This window comes from Ovis canadensis, chromosome 1 (genome assembly GCF_042477335.2).
Source record: "Ovis canadensis isolate MfBH-ARS-UI-01 breed Bighorn chromosome 1, ARS-UI_OviCan_v2, whole genome shotgun sequence".
Lineage (NCBI taxonomy): Eukaryota > Metazoa > Chordata > Mammalia > Artiodactyla > Bovidae > Ovis > Ovis canadensis.
In genome coordinates, this window is record NC_091245.1 from 15,842,129 (window position 1) to 15,860,369 (window position 18,241).

General features: G+C 50.7%; 1 protein-coding gene across 2 annotated transcripts in view; it reads right to left on the minus strand.

Moving 5' to 3' along the window:
- Nucleotides 1–1,712: 1,712 nt before the first annotated feature.
- RIMS3 (regulating synaptic membrane exocytosis 3) overlaps nt 1,713–18,241 on the minus strand; it is a 47,277-nt gene continuing 30,748 nt past the window's right edge. The window contains exons 5-9 of one of the 2 annotated variants that reach the window (XM_069551838.1): nt 16,335–16,476; nt 12,574–12,686; nt 9,014–9,115; nt 8,532–8,671; nt 1,713–7,584 (exon numbers count right to left, since the gene is read on the minus strand). In XM_069551838.1, coding sequence (XP_069407939.1) covers nt 7,372–7,584; nt 8,532–8,671; nt 9,014–9,115; nt 12,574–12,686; nt 16,335–16,476 — 710 coding nt within the window. In that variant the 3' untranslated portion in view covers nt 1,713–7,371. The remainder of the gene's footprint in view (nt 7,585–8,531; nt 8,672–9,013; nt 9,116–12,573; nt 12,687–16,334; nt 16,477–18,241) is intronic. The other variant, XM_069551750.1, reaches the window with a different exon arrangement.

The following is an 18,241-nucleotide window of genomic DNA, read 5'->3' on the forward strand; positions in this document are numbered from 1 at the left end:
TTACAAAATGCTTTTTCTGCATTAGGATAATTATTTTTCTCTGTTAGTCTATTGACGTGGTGAATTACAGTGATTTTTTCTATTGAATCACCCTTATATTCTGGGATAAACACCAGTTGATCACGCATGTGTGTGTGTTCGGTTGTGTCCAACTCTTTGCAGCCTCATGGACTGTAGCCCATCAGGCTCCTCTGCCCATGGACTTTTCCAGGCAAAGAATACTGGAATGGAATGCTCTTTTCTACTCCAGGGGATACTCCCAACCCAGGAATTGAACCCATGTCTCCTGCATTGGCAGGCAGATTCTTTACCACTAGCACCACCTGGGAAGCCCAGTTGATCATGATTATATCATTTTTAATACACTACTAAACTTCATAGTTTATATGTAGGATTTTTGAATCTACTTGATTCTATTTGTATTTTCGTAGTATTTACTCTAGATTTTAGAATGGATGCTTAAGGAAGATTGAAGTTATTCAGTATCTTTCACCTCCAAGAACATTCCAAGGACCAATTTATGTGCTCTCATTCTCTAGTATTTTAGTTCATGACTATATTTAATTTTAAAAAGGATTATTAGTTTTATAATCTGTATGTTAATAGTTACTAATCTTATTTCTTTGCTCACATTTCTTTCTTACATTTCAGCCATTCCATCATTTTCTTTACAACAGCAAACATAGTAAATGCTATGTGCCAGGCACTGTTCTGAGTGCTTTAAACATATTACCTTACTTGAATTCCCCCAATAACCCTATGAAGTGTGTACCATTTTCTGTTTAAAGAACATCTTTCAGAATGTCTCTATGGATCTCAGTTTTGTTGTCTGTCCCTCTTTTCTTAATTTTACTGACTCTCTTTAAAAAAAATTTTTTTTTACTGGCTAGAAGCATGGAAGTTCTTAAAACCCATGAGAGTATATGAGATGTCTCAGAGAGCAGAAGTGGGAAAGAAAGAAAAGACAGAATGCTGGGGGAGCACCAGAGCTTAGATACCCAGGTCTCATGAGCCGTCCAACAAGAGGTGGTGCCCAGGGAACTACAAGGCCAAGGGCCAGAGCCGAAGCAGTGGAGTTTATGCTGAAAGGCTCTTGGTAGGCAGGTGTCAGCCTTTCTCCTGGCAAGCATGTGCTGTGACACTGCTATACTTTATCCATCTTCCACACCCCCAGATCCAGTCCTGAGAGGACAGTGGCACTGCCCAGAAGTGACTATATCCTTCCTTGAGGCAAGGAAAGAAAGGGGTATTCCAGGGGTCACAGCACTGGAGGTCAACAGCTGTGCTTACTGCTTGTATCACGGGTGGCTGAGCAAGGAGGCTGCCCAGCCACATGCCTGAGTGGAGCTTCTGGACCCAAGTGCGCAGAAAGCAGCAGTGGGCCAAGGGCAGTGGCCTCAGCTCCATCTTGCCGCTCCCTCTATTTGGTTCCAGGCAGCCCTGGTGGAATGTGTGGGAAGAGAAGGCTTTGAGGGCCTGTAGGCAGGGATCCTGGGAGACAGAACCAGGAAGCTGCCTGAAGCAGTCAGACTCCATGGCTCAGTGGCATACGGTGACAACAGCTCCCCCAGATGCCCAGGTCAGACCTTCGAGGGCTTTTTCTGAGATGTACTTCTCTCTTCTGCTTCTCAACCAAGGCCTTGTTTCAGTCCTCTGGAACTGTTTGCTCTCTCCTAGAATTAAGAACCATCTTCAGAAAGCAACACGTGAAACCATTTTCAAACTGACTTTAATAAATTTTTTTGTGTGTGTGCTGCCCAAATACTGTACATGCAGAAGCCATGTGAAGGATTTTTCTCCTCAAGGGAATTGGCAAGAATGTTGTAAGAAACAGCCGGTAGTCCTTCCCAGCCATCCACCTGCCACCTGGGAGCCACAACAAGTTTGGGAAGATGCTGCATATAGAAAATGTAAAAGGCTAATTGCTTCTTATCTAAACAGTGTGCTTGTCAGTCCCTATCCGCTCTCTCTCTGCAGGATGCATTTGGAAATTCTAAAAAAAAGGGGTTCTTGCCTCCTGTGAATTTACATTCTCAAGGAGTGGATGAAACAATCAGGCCAGCTTTTCCTAAGGAAGCAGCAGCCATTCTGCCTGTTGAGATGGTGTCTGCAAAAGGCATTCTGGAGAAGAGTGGTATATATATATATATATATATATATATATGTATATATATATATATATGTGTATATATATATATATATTTTTTTTATTCAAGAAGCAAAATACTTTGAAGGGAAATAAGTTTCCTCTCTCCTCCCATCAGAGAGCCTCTTCTTTTAAGATTCTCACACTGATCCCGTTCTCGAAGCAGAGATGAGGACCAACCCAGCATCGTCTGCTGGTGGGGATACTGACCTACACAGGATACAGCTGAGGCTGTAACCTCACACCAGCACCTTGGAAATTGTCCATTGCAGATGACCCTTAATTATCTCATCACATAAGAGGAAGAGAACAATAAACCATGAGGAGGTGGAAGGAGCAGAGTCCGCTAGGATTCCCAGAGTTCTTGTCAGAAGCAGCATCTGGGCGTGGATGGGTGAGGACCTGCCCCCGGGGCTGGAAAGAACCAGCCTGTGGGACCAGGTGCCAGGTATATCAGGCTCACGATCCTCATCAGCTCCAGATCAGATTTTAAAAACCTGGAGGGAGCATGGAATAACTAGCAAATGCTCTGGTTTTGCAGATGAGGAAGCTGAGACCCAGGAAAGGGAGGAGACTTGCATAAGGTCACAGTTTCTCTGTATATAACAGCCTTGGATTCTCTGTAGCCGGCTGTCCAGGTCATTGACCTTTGGGGCGGATGCTCTGTTGCCTTTGGGATTCCCAGGGCCCATTTCTGTTTGCCAAGCTCTCTGGAACCCAGGCCCAAGGACCTTCCTGGCATCAGTGCGAACTGCCTGGGAGGCTGAAGGTTCCTATCCTTGCTGGCCAAGTTTCCAACCAGAATGTGGGGAGGTTCTCCTGGAGCAGTAACACGCATGCTTTGTGGTGAGCATCCTCCCCAAGCCAGTCTGGGCCCCTGGGAGAATGCAAGTTTCCCTCACAGGCACAGCCTTACTGGGCCCACAAAGGCCTGAGCTCAGGGTTGGGGGGTAGAGGAAGTTGCTTTGCTACATGGAAAGATTAAGCCCTTTGTCAGAGAACAAGGTCCCACCATGGGGCATGCCGACACCGTGTGCGGCTCAGCTGGCAGAGCTGCTGCCCGAGGAGGCCAAGTTGCTCTCTTTGGCATCACTGACATCACTCTGAGATGCTCAGGCACTCTTTCAAAATAACCCTTGCCCAGCCAGCCCACGCCGATCCAGTCCCCATCAGGCCTCACTGGAGCAGGCGGGGCGCGCTTGCCCTTCAGTCACGACTGCTTTTGTTTTGCCCCAGCCTCTTCTGACCTGAGTGAAAAGCAGACTCGAGGGAGAAGGTAGGGGACGAGTCTACGTTCCTATCTCCTCCCTGATCATGCAAGTGGACAGTAGTCCAGTACAGGAAGCAGCATTTTAAGGAACCTCTTTCTGGGTCAGGATATTGGAGAAGAAAACTCTGGGGAGAGGAAGAAAGAGGGAGAGAGAAAGGAGCCAGTGGGCAGCAGGCCTCTCTCCCTCCCCTTCCTGGCAGCCACTGCAGATACCCTGCCGGATGGCCGGCTTCCTGGTCCTGAAGGACACGGTCCCCCCTCCACCGACGAGCAAAGGCAGCAATTTGTCCATAGGGTTACACAGTGCAGGAAGCAACCAAAGAAGCAGAAGAACAGCCTTTCTGAAGCCCTGCTGCTTTCTGGGCTGAAGAAGATGGGGACTCGGAGGTTATCAGGAGCTCTGGAGCCCCGGCTGGGGGGTAGGGGTCGGGGGCGGGGAGCCCAGCTTCTCCTGGGCAGCAGGGCGTGGAACAAGAACCCTGGTTGCATGCCAGGGCTCCTGGTAACACAGTCTGAGATTGTGCTACATTTCATTTCCAAAGAAGTGCCCTTGCAGGGCTCTAGCATCTTTGAAGGGGGCGGGAGGCTTCGACTTTCCTCAAGGCTGGTAGTAAAGAACTCAGGCATGCTGGCCCTGGTGGGGGTCAGGCCCCGGGGAGAACCAGTGATCCCATGAGTGGTGAACAAGAGGGGCAACCCTCTCTCTCGGCCCCCTGAAATGCTGGCAGTGCCTGGGCTTGCTGCACACTGAGAGCCTCCTTTCCTAAGAGTGCTAGGTTGGGCGAGAAACTGGGTGGGGAGTAGTTCGGGAGATGGTTTGACAAAAGGGATGCGATCCTTCAGGGAAAAACCAAGACTTGGCCCCATTCGCTGGCGTCTGATTCATACCAAAGGCCCATCACAGCTATCCCTTTAGGAAAGGAGTCTGTGAAGGAAGTGGGACAGATTGAACACAGCAGAAACATGAAGACAGATGCTCGGAATCATCTGTCATGGTTCCTGCCCACAGCCCGGCAGCGCTGCAGGGCTGGCTGTGCCACGTCTTCCGCGAAACCTGCCTGAGCAGAGGGAGACGGAGTGACAAAAAGCCCAGCCTGTCATCAGCCCCAGGGCCCCCTGGGGCAAGGAGAGAGCATGTGGAGCTGTGACACTGTCTAACAGTGCCTGGGAGGAATCATGTTCCTTCCCTTCCCACCGTGCCCTCCTCAAGGCATGGACGCTCCCCCTTCCAGGGAAGGCCAGCAGTCACACATGCTCCCTCCTCCCCTGGGACAGGCTTGTTCCAAAACAGCCTCTCAGACAAGCCCCTGCATCCAGGAGGCCCAGACCTGTAAGTCCAGCCGCTCACCACCACACATATATGGAGCCTCACTAAACTTCATTCTCATGGGAGAAAATCCAGGTGGGGTAACTGGATTAACTTGATTTGGTACAAAGGGTTAAAAATAATCCCCCAAGGTTGACTTGGGTGGGGAATGACTTCCATTAGTGAGGCGGAACAATGGAGCGGCCCACCTCTAGGACAGGTCAGGCCACCCCTCTGGCTAGTATGTGCCCCCTGCTAGCCAACCTTCCCCCGAGGCAAGAGGCCAGCAGCAGCCTCAGCTGGTAGCTCCCCATCTTTTGTCTTTCTAGGTCCCTAGGGGAAGAAGGGTGACACCCTCTCTGATAGTCCTCATTCCCTGGGGGTGACCACACAGTCTGGGTGTCACCGCTCCATGCCACATCAAGAAGGATCTACACGAACCTATGGGTCAGTAATAATCCCACCACTCCAAAGCTGTCGAGTATTTGCACACCATTCTGAGGGTGACGGCTCTGCATCACCCACAGGACATACAAATACTCTCCTGCAAGCGAGTTTCTTCCCTCTCCCCACCCTAGGATCCAAGACCAGAGAGCCCTTTGCCATAGACACATGAGAAATGCATTACCCAGTCCCAAAGCCAGAAGAGAATTTCTGAGAAAGAGAAAACTCAACCCAGCTGTCTCTTCTCTCTCCACAAACACAACAGTTCCCGTCCGGCTCCGGCAGGAGTCAGCCCAGGCTCTCGTTTTGTTAGTTATTATTGCCCTCACCCACATTTTGTCCATGGGCAGTTTTCTCAGCAGGGAGGTGATCAGGCCCTGGCTTCAGCCCAATGCGGATCCTGCCAGAAAAGGAAACCCCTTGGTGGAAAAGGGTCTGTCTCAGAGCTTCTGCCTCCATGTCCCTGCCTCAGCATCCATCCCCATGTCCACTTGGCTTTGGTGATGAATGGAGTCCAAGCACCTCTCCACGGCTCCCCCCACGTATGTGGGTGAGAGTCATGCCATGCTCGGGGGTGATGTCTGGGGAAGGGGCGGAGTGGCCCCAGACCTTGACCCCGTCATGTCCATCTCCTGGGCAACCTCTCGCCTTTCACACTAGACCCGAGGAGGCAGAGGGACAGATTTGGGCTCCTGAGCCAAACTTCAGGATTCCCTGCCGGCATCTCACAAGGTCCAGTCCAGGCCCTGGTGCCCACCCCCAGGGTCCAGCTGTCCAATTAGGTCAGGGTTTGAGTGGCTTTGGAAAGCTCCAACCAGACAAGGGTGGAAAGACAGCAGAGACAGGTGTGGCGTCAAAAGCAGGCCCGGCTACTTTCCAGAGGGCAGCAGCAGAGCGCAGGAGGCGGGGAGGCCGAGGGGGTGAGTATTGCTTGTACAGAGCTGGTGACTGTCGTGGTCTATAGAGTGTAGAACCAGGCTGTGCGGGAGCCCAGAGGCTGGAGCTTCAGTAAGTCTGAGCTCTCAAACACAGACCCTGGTCTGGAAATGAGAAAAAAAAAAAAAATAGAGCCCCTAATAGTCAGCTTCATGCAGCTAATCCCTGAAGGTCGGACAGGATTCTTAGAGCAAGTCAGTCCCAGCCCTCCTCCTTCCTGCCAGCAACCCTGCCCTCCGTGGCCCCTCAACAAGCCAGGCCCCTTCAGGATGAGCCCCAAGGGGCACAGGACCATCCTCAGGGCCTGGGAAGGACACGGGTGCCGTCAGGGGCTGTCCACTCTGGCAGACAACATCCCCTCTGAGGCCAACCTCTTGCAGGTTAAGACCATCCAGTCCGCACCTCCTGGGGTCCACTGGGAGAGCTCCTTTGGCATGTCGGAAGCAAGGAGGCTTAAAGGGAGACCGGAGGTGAACAATGCAAAAGGAGGCACTCGTACTTCCCGCCTGCAGCCCTGGAAACCAACACCCCCTCGGATCTCACTTTTAGTAAGGGGGAGGTGCCAGCTGGAGGGAGAAAGCGATCTCCAAGCCCTCAGCCCCTGGCATCTTCTGCTCCCCAGGGCGCTGGCCAGGGCCCTGCGTGAGCTGCTACGTGCTGCGGATGCATTCGGCGGGAAGAGCGGCTGGAGAGCTCGGTGGAGAGGAGGGTGTCAGGCTTCCCAGAGGGGCCTCAGTGTGGCCGGCTGCAGTGGATGCTACATTCCTCAAATAAGAGCAGCAGTGCTGGGAGAGGCAGCCGTGGAACAAAGGACAAGACGGAAAACTGAGCAGAGATCACCAAGGACAGGCACGGGTGGGAACACGCAGGCTCTGCCCTGAGCCCGGGGCCAGGCGGGAGGAACCAATGGCCGTGTCCCCCACTCCCACCCCTGGATTCGGCGGCGGGGAGTCCTGGCCACACAATTCTCCTTTGGGTTTCTTTACAACGAGACATGGAGAGACATGGGTTTCAGCCCATATAGTCACCAAGACAGACTACACCCAGACAAATGAATAGATCTGACATGGTCACACACAGACACACACACACACACAAACACACGCACACACGCTAGAGTCTCCAAAGACAGCTGGGACAGGCCCAGTAGCCAACAGGCATGCAGCAGGGCAAGGGGGCCAGAGAGACGTGGAGACTATGTACAGGGGGAGGAGGCGGGAGGCGGCCCCGCCCCTTCTCACATCACACCCCAGCCTCTCCCTGAGGTCCTTAGGAGCACGAGGGGCTGGTGGCGCTCTCCAGGGAGGACTGGGACAGGCGCCTGGTGAGGGAGCCGAGCGTAGAGTCCGCCACTGAGGATGTGGGGAAGAGTTTGTACCAGCCCGTGACCGCAGCACTCAGGTCCAGCTCGTCCAGCATGATCTGGGCCATGCCCATGAAGCACTTGTGGTCCATGCGGCCGTAGTCTCCCCAGACGATCACCTGCCAGTGGGAGGAAAAGAGAGGAGCTGAGCCAGCTCTCCAACTCCAGGGCTGGGTGGTGGGCCTAGGAACTGTGTAGAGACTGCCAGGGCACAGATGGGACTGTGAGAGGCAGAACTCAGACTGACTTCAGGCAACAACTTATTAAGCACTTGTGGTGTGCCAGGCTTATTAAGCATTTATGGTATGCATCATGGTGTACAGACTTCATATATATTCTCTCCGCTGTTACAACCATCTAGGTAGAGGTGCTATATGGATTATTGTTTCCACAAAAAGGAAATGTAGCTCAGAGCGAACAACTAACCCAAAGATACACGGCAGTTGGTGGCACCGCTGGGATCAGAACCTGGCCCTGACTTCCAGAGCCTCCTAGCATCCAGGATGACAGGCTTCCAGAGCCGGAAGCAGGCTGAGAGTCCAGGACCTGGGCCACAGCTATCACTCGGCTGCTGGATCACAATGGGATGATAAACATTACCACCTGGTGGAAGAAGGCGGTGGTCAAACTCTGCTTCTAGGGGACTTCCCTGGTGGTCCAGCGGTTAAGAATATGCTTTCTAATGCAGGAAGTGCAGGTTAGATCCCTGATTGGGGAGTTAAGATACCACATGTCTCTTGGCCAAAAAAACCAAAATGTAAGACAGAAGCAATATTGTAACAAATTCAATAAAGACTTTAAAAATGGTCCACACAAAACAAAAACATCTTAAAAAAATAAAACCTGCTTCTACCTACCAGCTGTGCAACCTGGGGGCAATCAAGTTATCCCCCCAAACCTTGGTTTCCTTTTCAATCAACAGGAGGCAATAACACCTCATTAGGTTGTAACAAAAAAGTGGGTAAAGGGTATTAAAGTGCTGGCACAGGATAAACCATAAATGAATTTTAAATGACAGTCTGTAGTCTTTGAGAGTTGCCCCGCCCCCTGGCCTCGTGATGCTCACCTGCAGCACCTTGCCCTGCGGTCCCTCATCAAACAGCAGAGCCTGCTGGTACAGGGGGTCACAGGTCTTCTTGGCCACCTTCGTCTTCTTCTTGGCCAAGCAGGCCCCGTTCTCGAGTAGGTAAACCTTGATATAGGTGGCTGAGGGACGGAAGAGAGCATGAGGTGGGGGCGGGTCCTGGGGAAACTGCTGTGGCCTGCCCCAACCCCTAACTTCCATGTGATCCTGGAGGGGACCAGGGGGAGCAGGAGGAGCTAACAGTGGACAGGAGGTAGACAAGATGGACTTGAATACCAACTCTTCCGTCCTCCCCTCCCATTCCCGCCCCCCACTGGCCTTCCAGGCAATCCATGACTCCACTGTTGAGAATACTGATTACGCCAATGGGGAGCCAGGACTTGCTAGACCCAGAGCTCAGCTGTGAATCCCTCCCTGGTATGACCCCATTTCCAAGCTCCCTCATCCCAGCTGCTCTGCCTCACCTGGGAGGGATTTGGAGCCGGGTTTGGGGGTCAGGCCCCGAGCCTCAATCACTTCCACCTCCAGCTGGCCACTCCGGTCCATGATGGCAATGTGCACATCCCCTGCAAGGGAGAAGGAGGACAGTCAAGGCAGAGTCAGACCAAGGGGCAGGCTGGCCCACAGCACGCAGTCTGCAGACAATGCTCCAGCGCTGAAAGGGCACAAGGAGGACAAAAACCGCATGCCCTGGAGCTGCTCTCCAGAGGCCAATTTAAAGCAGTTGAGAAACGTTCTGATAGGGCCCTTGGGGTGGGGCGGGGGTGACCCTCCAGGGCCCTGCTTAGGGAATCACAAAGGTAAGCTGGGTTGGGAGAAGGGAGGGGGCTCTGTTTCACTGAGCGGAATAGCAAGTCTGGGGACAGATTTCTGTATCAGGAAGACAGAGGAGGCTGTGTGCTCAACAGATGTCTTCACCTTCTACACCGCGGCCATCAGCTACTCCCCTAAATAAACGTCAAACAGATACTTAGAGAATATCAGTTTGGAGAGGTGACGAGATATAAGACTGCCCAGGCCATGAGGCACGCCTCAGAAATGAGGGCCTGTCCCCACCCTTGATGAAGGATGGGGGAATGCAGGAGATGTCCCAGGAGTACAAAGTTGTTCTTGTTCAGTTGCTCAGTCATGTCCAGCTCTTCACAATCCCATGGACTGCAGCATGCCAGGCTTCCCTGAGCTTCCCCATCTCCTGGAACTTGCTCAAACTCGTGTTCATTGAGTCAGTGATACCATCCAATCATCTTATCCTCTGTCATCCTCTTCTCCTGCCTTCCATCTTTCCCAGCATTAGGGTCTTTTCTAATGAGTTGACTCCTGGCATCAGGTGGCCAAAGTACTGGAGCTTCAGCTTCAGCATCAGTCCTTCCAACAAATATTGAGGATTGATTTCCTTTAGGATTGACTGATTTGATCTTGCAGTCCAAGGGACTGTCAAGAGTCTTTTCCAACACCACAGCTCAAAAGCATCAGTTCTTCAGTGTTCAGCCTTCTTTATGATTCAACTCTCACATCCATACATGACTACTGGAAAAACCATGGCTTTGACTAGACGGACCTTTGTTTGCAAAGTAATGTCTCTGCTTTTTAATACACAGTCTAGGTTTGTCAAAGCTTTTCTTCCAAGGAGCAAGTCTTTTAATTTTATGGCTTTGGTTACCAGCTGCAGTGATTTTGGAGCCGAAGAAAATAAAGTCTGTCACTGTTTCCACTGTCTCCCTGGGTCATTAAGATCTTTTTTGTATAGTTCTATATATTCTTGCCACCTCTTCTTAATATCTTCTGCTTCTGTTAGGTCCATACCATTTCTGTCCTTTATTGTGCCCATCTTTGCTAGTCATTTCTGCTTCCACTGCAGAGGCATGGGTTTGATTCCTGGTCAGGGAATTAAAATCCTGCATGCTGCGTGGCAAAAAAAAAAAGGGGGTTCAGAATCATAAGCCTGATGCAGAAAAATTAAAATGTGCCAGACTTTGGGTTCAACCACTCAGTTTGGAGTCTCTGAACCATTATGCCACTGTGTATTTGCACACTTTGGAAGATGGGGACTTATGACTTCCAGGAGACACCCTGCAATTCATCCCTCTCCCTCTAGCTATTCCTGACCTCCCCACGGGGAATGGGGAGGCGGAAGTCTCAGGAATTAATTAATCTTAACTCTCACTGTTCAGAGAAGGCAATGGCACCCCACTCCAGTACTCTTGCCTGGAAAATCCCATGGACAGAGGAGCCTGGTAGGCTGCAGTCCATGGGGTCACTAAGAGTCGGACACGACTGAGCGACTTCACTTTCACGCATTGGAGAAGGAAATGGCAACCCACTCCAGTGTTCTTGCCTGGAGAATGACAGAGACGGGGGAGCCTGGTGGGCTGCCGTCTATGGGGTCGCACAGACTCGGACACGACCAAAGCGACTTGCAGCAGCAGCAGCAACTCTCAATGTCACATCCCCAACGAGGAGAGCCAATGCAAACCTGTCCTTCCCAACTTTGGACACCAGGGGGCGCCATACACGAGTGTTCCAGGCTGCGATGGCGCATAAGCCTTGTGCAAGTGGCTGGTTTTTCTCACCACCTCCCAGCCCTTGGCTGAGCCTAGAGCTGGAACAACCAGACTCTCCAGGCCCTTAAAAGCCTGAAAGCAAGGACTGGGAATTAGCCAAATCCCACCCAAGAGCCAGATGGGAACTGCCACTTACCCTCTGAGAGTCCCTATGGACCCCTCTTCCAGTAGACAAAGGCTCCTGTGTGAGCCGTTTCCAGGAAGACAGGGCAGTGCAGTGGGAGGAGTCCTGGCCTGGAATGGAATGTCAGCTCCACTGCATGGTCACAGCAGGGCACTGTCTGCACTCAACTTTCTCATTTGCTGTGAGGTCGAAGGTTAGACACTGTCTATGTGAGGGCTGAGTGCAGACGTCTGGGTCAGACACTGCTCAGGTCAGACTGCTGGGGAGGGAGGGGTTGAGGCAAGCGGGCATCTCTAGGGAAGCTAGCCTGGGAGCTGCTGCTTGAAGCCAACACAGCCAGAATCTGAGGGAGAGAGAGGGGGAAGGAGCCAGAACTGCAGCTAAGAGGACCAAGAATAGACCGTAGGGAGTACTTGCTAGCTACTGCGAGGAGGGATGAGAAAATTACTAAAAGGCTTCTAGGTGCCAGCCACTGTTAGAAGTAGCAAGTCAAATAAGACACAGTTCCTAAGGCGTAAATGAAATATTTCATGCAAGGCATCAAACAGGGACTCAAAAAATAGTCTTCAGATTGCAGAACTAAGGCAGGCATTATTATTCCCATCTTACAGATGAGCAAACTGAGGCTCACAGAAGGGATGTGACTTGCCCAAGGTCCCACAAAGAATCAGTGACAGAGCAGACTCCATGGACGTCGATGCCATGAGAATCTTTGTTCACCATCTTATGCCTGGCACTAGCACTGCCAGGCACATGGTAGGCGGTGAGATAGTGGGTGAGAGTGGTGGTGTGAGGGTGGGAATGTGCCAGAAAAGCTGCTGCAGTGTGGCCAGCAGAGAAAGGCTGGAACCCCTCTCCTCTGTGCTGTGGGAGGGACTGAGGCTCGCTATGCTGACGCCTCCTCACTGGCATAAGAACCGGAGTGAGGGCCCCTTTCTGCGGCTTGTATTGCATCGTGTGGGGCCCCCACTGAGCTCACCTGATCTGCTGCTTGGCTGCCACTGCCCTACTCACCCTGCCCTTAAGAAGACTCACCCAGGACTTCCCTGGTGGTCCAATGGTTAAGAATCTGCCTGCCAATGCAGGGGACATGGGTTCAATCCCTCGTGCAGGAAGACTCCACTTGCCTCGGGGCAACTAAGCCCACGCGCCACAATGGAAGCCTGAGAGCCTTAGAGCCCGTGCTCTATAACAAGGGAAGCCACTGCAATGAGAAGCCCAAGCACCCCAACTAGAGAGCTGCCCCCACTGGCTGCAACCAGAGAAAGCTCATGTGTAGCAATGAAGACCCAGCGCAGCCAAGATTAAAATAAATAATAAATAAAAGAAGACGGCTCACCCATTGGCGGTGTTGCCAGTGTCTGTCGCCCCACAATCTGGGCTGGTCCCAGCCCATCCAGGAAATCGCTGAACTGGCTTTCGGCCCCAAGCCGGGTGGTGGGGAAGATGAACCTGAAGAAGGGGGCAGAGGGGTATGTGAGGGCATCTGGGTGGCGGGATGCAGGAGCGCTGCCCCTGGGGCACTGGGGCACTCCCTCTGTGCCCCAATCTCCCCTGGACATACTGAAAGTCTACCACTGTGACTGGGGACAAACAGAACTGTTCATTTCTGCACTTACAGAGAAAGACTTTGATGTCACTTGAGCAAAGAGACTAACCATCATGATATTAAATCTTCAAGCACTAGGATTTCTAAGGTGACCCTGAAAAGGCAGGACTTGCTAGATACTTTGTGTCCTCACCAGGGGTGTTAATGCCAAGAACCAGAGACAAAGGTCAGATATTTCAGTGCCTGGAGCAAGTTCCAAAAACAGAGGTTGAGTTGTCTATGAGTTTGAAATCCAAGTCAGGGATGTCAGGTGGCGCTCTAAACAGCAACTGAGACCGAAATAACACAATTGCAGGGTTGAGATTAATGACAAGTGGTGGGGGGGCGGGGGGGGGGGCGGTGGAGTGGTCCATGGCTGGGGGTGGAAATAGCAACGAGAAAAACTGACAGTGATTGAAAGTTGGCCACATGCCAACAGTGTACCGCATGCTCCAGATGGGTATCATTTCATCTGCACAGCCGCTGTGGGTGGCAGGAGCTATAAGCCAGGTTTACAGATGAGAAAACGGAGGCTCCAAGAGGTGAGAGACTTGTCTTGCCTACAAAACAGAGCTGACACTCAAGGTGTCCAGGGTGATGGTGAGGATTAGGGCAGAGGGAGCAGGAGAAGCTCCAGACAGACAGGAAACGATCGGCGGCAGCTACTGCCGCTGCTGGTGTGACCATCACAGGAAACGGGATGCTTGCGCCTGTCCTCAAGCCTAGATGCTCTGGGTGTGGCCAGCAGAGAAAGGACAGGTGAGGGAGGGCTGGCCCAGAACTGCCCAGGGGCTACAATGGGTCACAGGATATTCCCAGATCCTAGGACAGCCCAGGCTCCTGCCTCGAGAGAGAAAAGGCTGTCCTAGGAGCAACCTTGGAACCTTTGGCCTGAGCCCCCTTTGGCCAGAGACAGGCAGGAAGGGGAGACAGGTTGCACAGACTTATCAGAAGGGCCTGTGTCTCTCCCTTGCCAGGCTCAGCCTCTGCTCTCTAGGAGGGGGCTTTTAGGCCCATCCATTTTTATTGGCCAGAGTTAGCAGTAGTCTAACATCATGTTTTTTGGATAGAGGGATCTGAAAAATTTAAATGAATAGCTGACAGTCTTGATTCACGTACTTGCCTCAAAACTCCACAGATCTGTAAAACACAGGCTGGTTATAAAAGTCATCACCTCAGTAGAACCAAAAGTTACTTTGCAGGTTTGCTAAGTTATTTCAACTTCTTAGGTCTCAGGCATATCAATGGCCCAGAGGGAGTTTACTGAACATGCCTTATGAATATATATATATATGATGAAATATTTCTCATCACAACAAGAACACTAGAGCACCTTTTAACTCAGTATTCCCAAGGCTAGACATCCATCCCACACAGTATCAAAAGCGGGCATGATGGACCTCCTTGGTGGCACAGTGGCTAGGAACCCGCCTGCCAATGCAGGGGGTGCAGGTTTGATCCCTGGTCGCGGAAGATTCCATATGCTGCAGAGCAACTAAGCCCATGCCCCACAACTACTGGGACCTGCATGCTCTAGGGTCTGAGAGTCACGACTAACGAGCCTCCGTGCTGCAATTACTGAACCCCATGTGCCTACAGCCTGTATTCAGAGAAGCAACTGCAATGAGAAGCTCTTGCACCGCAACTACAGAAAGCCCGCATGCAGCAACAAAGACCCAGTGCAGCCAAAAATAAATAATAAAGTGAATACATAAATATAGTGTGTACATGTAAAAAAAAAAAAAAGTAGGCATGATCCCCATGTTCATAAGCAGCACTATTCGCAATAGCCAAGATGTGGAAACAATCAAAATGTCCATCAGCAAATGAATGGATAAAGAAGGTGGGTGTACTATATATCCATAAATATATATATTTATCTGTCTATATATATATATATATATATAAAATGTATCCCCATACAATGGGATACTACTCAGCCATAAAAAAGAATGAAAGAATGCCATTTGTAGCCACATGGATGGACCTGGAGATTGTCATACTAAGTGAATTAAGTGAGACAGAGAAAGACAGATACCATATGGTACCACTTATTCGTGAGATCTGAAAAAATAGTACAAATGAACTTACTTACAGAACAGAAACAGACATAGGAAACAAACATAATGGTTACCAGAGGGGAGGGATGGAGGGATAAACTGTGCATATGGGATTAACAGATATGCCCTACTATATTAAACTATATTGAACTACATTCAATATCTTATAACAAACTACCATGGAAAAGAATCATAAAAATAATATAGACATAGACATAGACATCATCAAATCACTTTTCTATATACCTGAAACATAATATTGTAAATAAACCATACTTTAGTTTTTTAAAAAAGAGAAAGGATAGCAACAAAAGGAAATATAACTCTTGAGGTCAAAGAATTTCAGGAGCTTAGTTTCGACTGTGCTGAGATTGTGAACAAAGATTTTAGGGTCAAATGTCCTTAATTCAAAACCTGACTCCACTAACCACTTTATAGCTGTGACCTTGGGAAGGTGCCATACCCTCTTCCCGTGCCTCAGTTTCTCTGTTTGTAAAATGGAGATACTGGTAGCACCAACATCCCTGAGGGTTACTGTATTGACTGAGACACTGTTTTTGACTGGTAGATCGCAGAATAAGAGGCCCTGATTTGAAGAGCCAGCAATGCCCTACGTATGGTAAGATAAATCCAAGCAGCTACTTACATTCACAGAAGCTGGCATAGTAGTGAGACGTAATCATAGAATCTCAAATAATAGGGCCATGGAATTCTGAAATTATTGAGCCTTACGAAGCTGATTCAAAAAATCTTAATCATATATCCATCATTTCATAGATTTGAAGAGATCAAGGGAATATCTAACCCAGAGACTTTCAAATCTTTGACTGCAACCCATATGCATATGTAAGAAATATATTTAACGTCATAGACCTACGTGCATCTACATACACAAAAAGAAGTTCCCAAGGTAACTCTTCCTTCCTCCAATAGTATATACCTGAATTTTCTATTTCCTTTTCTAATGCTGGTTTTGACCCACTAAACTGATTTGACTTACTGCCTGTGAGTCAACACCTGGTTTGAAAAACACCAATCTAGTCCAAATTCCTTCTCTAAGCTCCAAGTAAGTCCACCTGTGAGAATGCCATGCACCTGAGCTGTACCAGCTGTTTTGCATGTAAAAGATTTTAGGAGCCCATTTTCCTTTCTAGCTCTCTCCTCTGGAGTGGAAGGGCGTGTAAGCCCTGGGAGGTGGGAGGCATGAAACGTACCAAAGGGATGGGCTGCTCTTGGGCCACTGGAGTATTCTGATGGGCAACAGCGGCCAGGAGCAACAGGGAGACTGGGGCCCAGGCAGCCGCTGTCCAGGGGACGAGGACAGAGGGAGGCAGGAGGACAGAGGAACTCAGATATCTGGCCTGCACACCCAGCCATATTTTCCAACCCTGCGCCCGTGACCAGAGGACCCAGGAAGAGGGTGGGGACACGGTGGGGGTGGGCTGAACGCACGTGCCGTCGGAGCTGTTGCTGTTGGTGCTGCCGTCTGTGGACTCCCGGCTGCCCTGGCGAGGGACCCGACTCCGCATCTCCACGGCAACGCCTGTCTCCGTGCTCCGCCGGATGTTGCTGCGCAGTTTCTTGGTGGCCCCTTCTGTGACCCCCCGAGGCACAGAGAGGGAAGAAGGTCAGATCGCTGATGAGGTTTCACTGAGATCACTGCTGAAGTCAACCTCTTGGGAGGGGGCAGAATAGGCAGGGCTCCGACTGGAGGCAGGGGCAATGCTGAGATGACCTCTAGAGCCAGCCCACAGCCTGACCCCTGATCCTGCTCAGCAGAGTGACTCAAAGTAGATGAGAAAGATGGCTGAAGGCAGAATGGAGATGTTGGGGCTATGAGTGGGAAGTCAGCAGAGTTCAGCCCTTGTCCCTCAGCCTCATCCTCACCAGGATCCCCTGACCCACACCTTCCCACTCAATCTCAGCCCTTGCCCCAAAGGATTAAGTTTCTTCTGAAAAGTTTGCCTTCTCCAGAATTCTCAGATTTGTTTTTCATTTTCCAAATACTCTCATGAGTCCTATCACTCCTGGAGATCACAAACCACCTCTGTGAAACCATCACAGGTCCTATAAAAAAAAAATCCACACAAACTCTGGCCACTCACAAACTAACACCCATTGTCAATGTTGCTCTGAATGTGGAGAGGGGTGTGTGTGGAGAGGCCATGAGAGAAAGAAATCGGAGAGAGACTGCTAGGTTGACCTGAACTGATTTTGGCTTTGAGGAAGAGGTCTACAGAAGAACCTCAGAAGCTGTGTGTTGAGAGCTTATCTCCAGTGTCTCCGTACCTCCCGTCTGGAGGATCGGGGAGGGCTCGACATCTCTAATCCCCCTCTTTTGTCTTGCAAGGAACATGGGACACTTTGCTTCTCTGAGCAGCGTACCATCCTGCCTGGTTTCCATGGCAACCTCCTCAGCATTGCAGTGTGGTCCCTCTAGACACTCTCTCCTCCTGGGGGCAGGGCTGGGGCAGTGTGGGGGCAGAAGACAGTTTGTGGGTTTGCAGGGACTTCCCCTCCTGGAGCTTGTATGCCTGAGGAGTTTGATGGGGAAGGAAGTGGTGGCACTCAGAGAGGGAGGTTCCATACCAAAGGAACCTTTTGCTGTCACTGGTTAGAGGCCCAGGCAAATTTAAGAGTGCAGTTGCTTACAGTGATGGGGGGAGGCCAGGGGGAGGCAGGCAGCACAGAAGCCCCGGGAAGGTGGAGCTGGTCACCCTGGCGATTCCCACTCACACCTAGCGGTGGGCTGGGACAGGGTATTCAAGACCCCAGCCTGGGAGAAAGAGGGACTTTACCCTCGTGCTTGGCCCTGCTTATTTTTTAGGAAGTCCCATTGGGAGAGGAAAGACTGCGAGGGGCAGCAGCACTAGCGAGTGGGGTGGGGGACTGGCAGTGGGGTGCTGGTAAGGAGGCATGTCTTCTCTGAAACCGCGCTAGCTTCCGGGATATTGGAATAGCCTCTATCCAGGAATCAATAAGACCATCAAAGTGTCTGTGTCTCTTACACACACATATTCACACAGAGTCATATTAGCTCATGCATTTCTTTTACTCAGGCACACACACACACACACTGCCAACAATCACATATATCGATACAGTGATCTCACATCCAAGGTCACGTGTTATGTTCATACATCAGTCACACAGTCACAGCTGGTCCTACCAAGTCTTTGTTATATGTACACACGACACAGCTTGCCACACGCACGTGACCTTCACGCCACAGCACTAGGAGTTGGACCCATCTGCTCAATCATATATATATACGCTCGATCATCTCTATGTATCATATATATAGATGCAAATCCACAAATGGCGTGTGTCCCGCCACACACGGGACTGGGCGATAATTG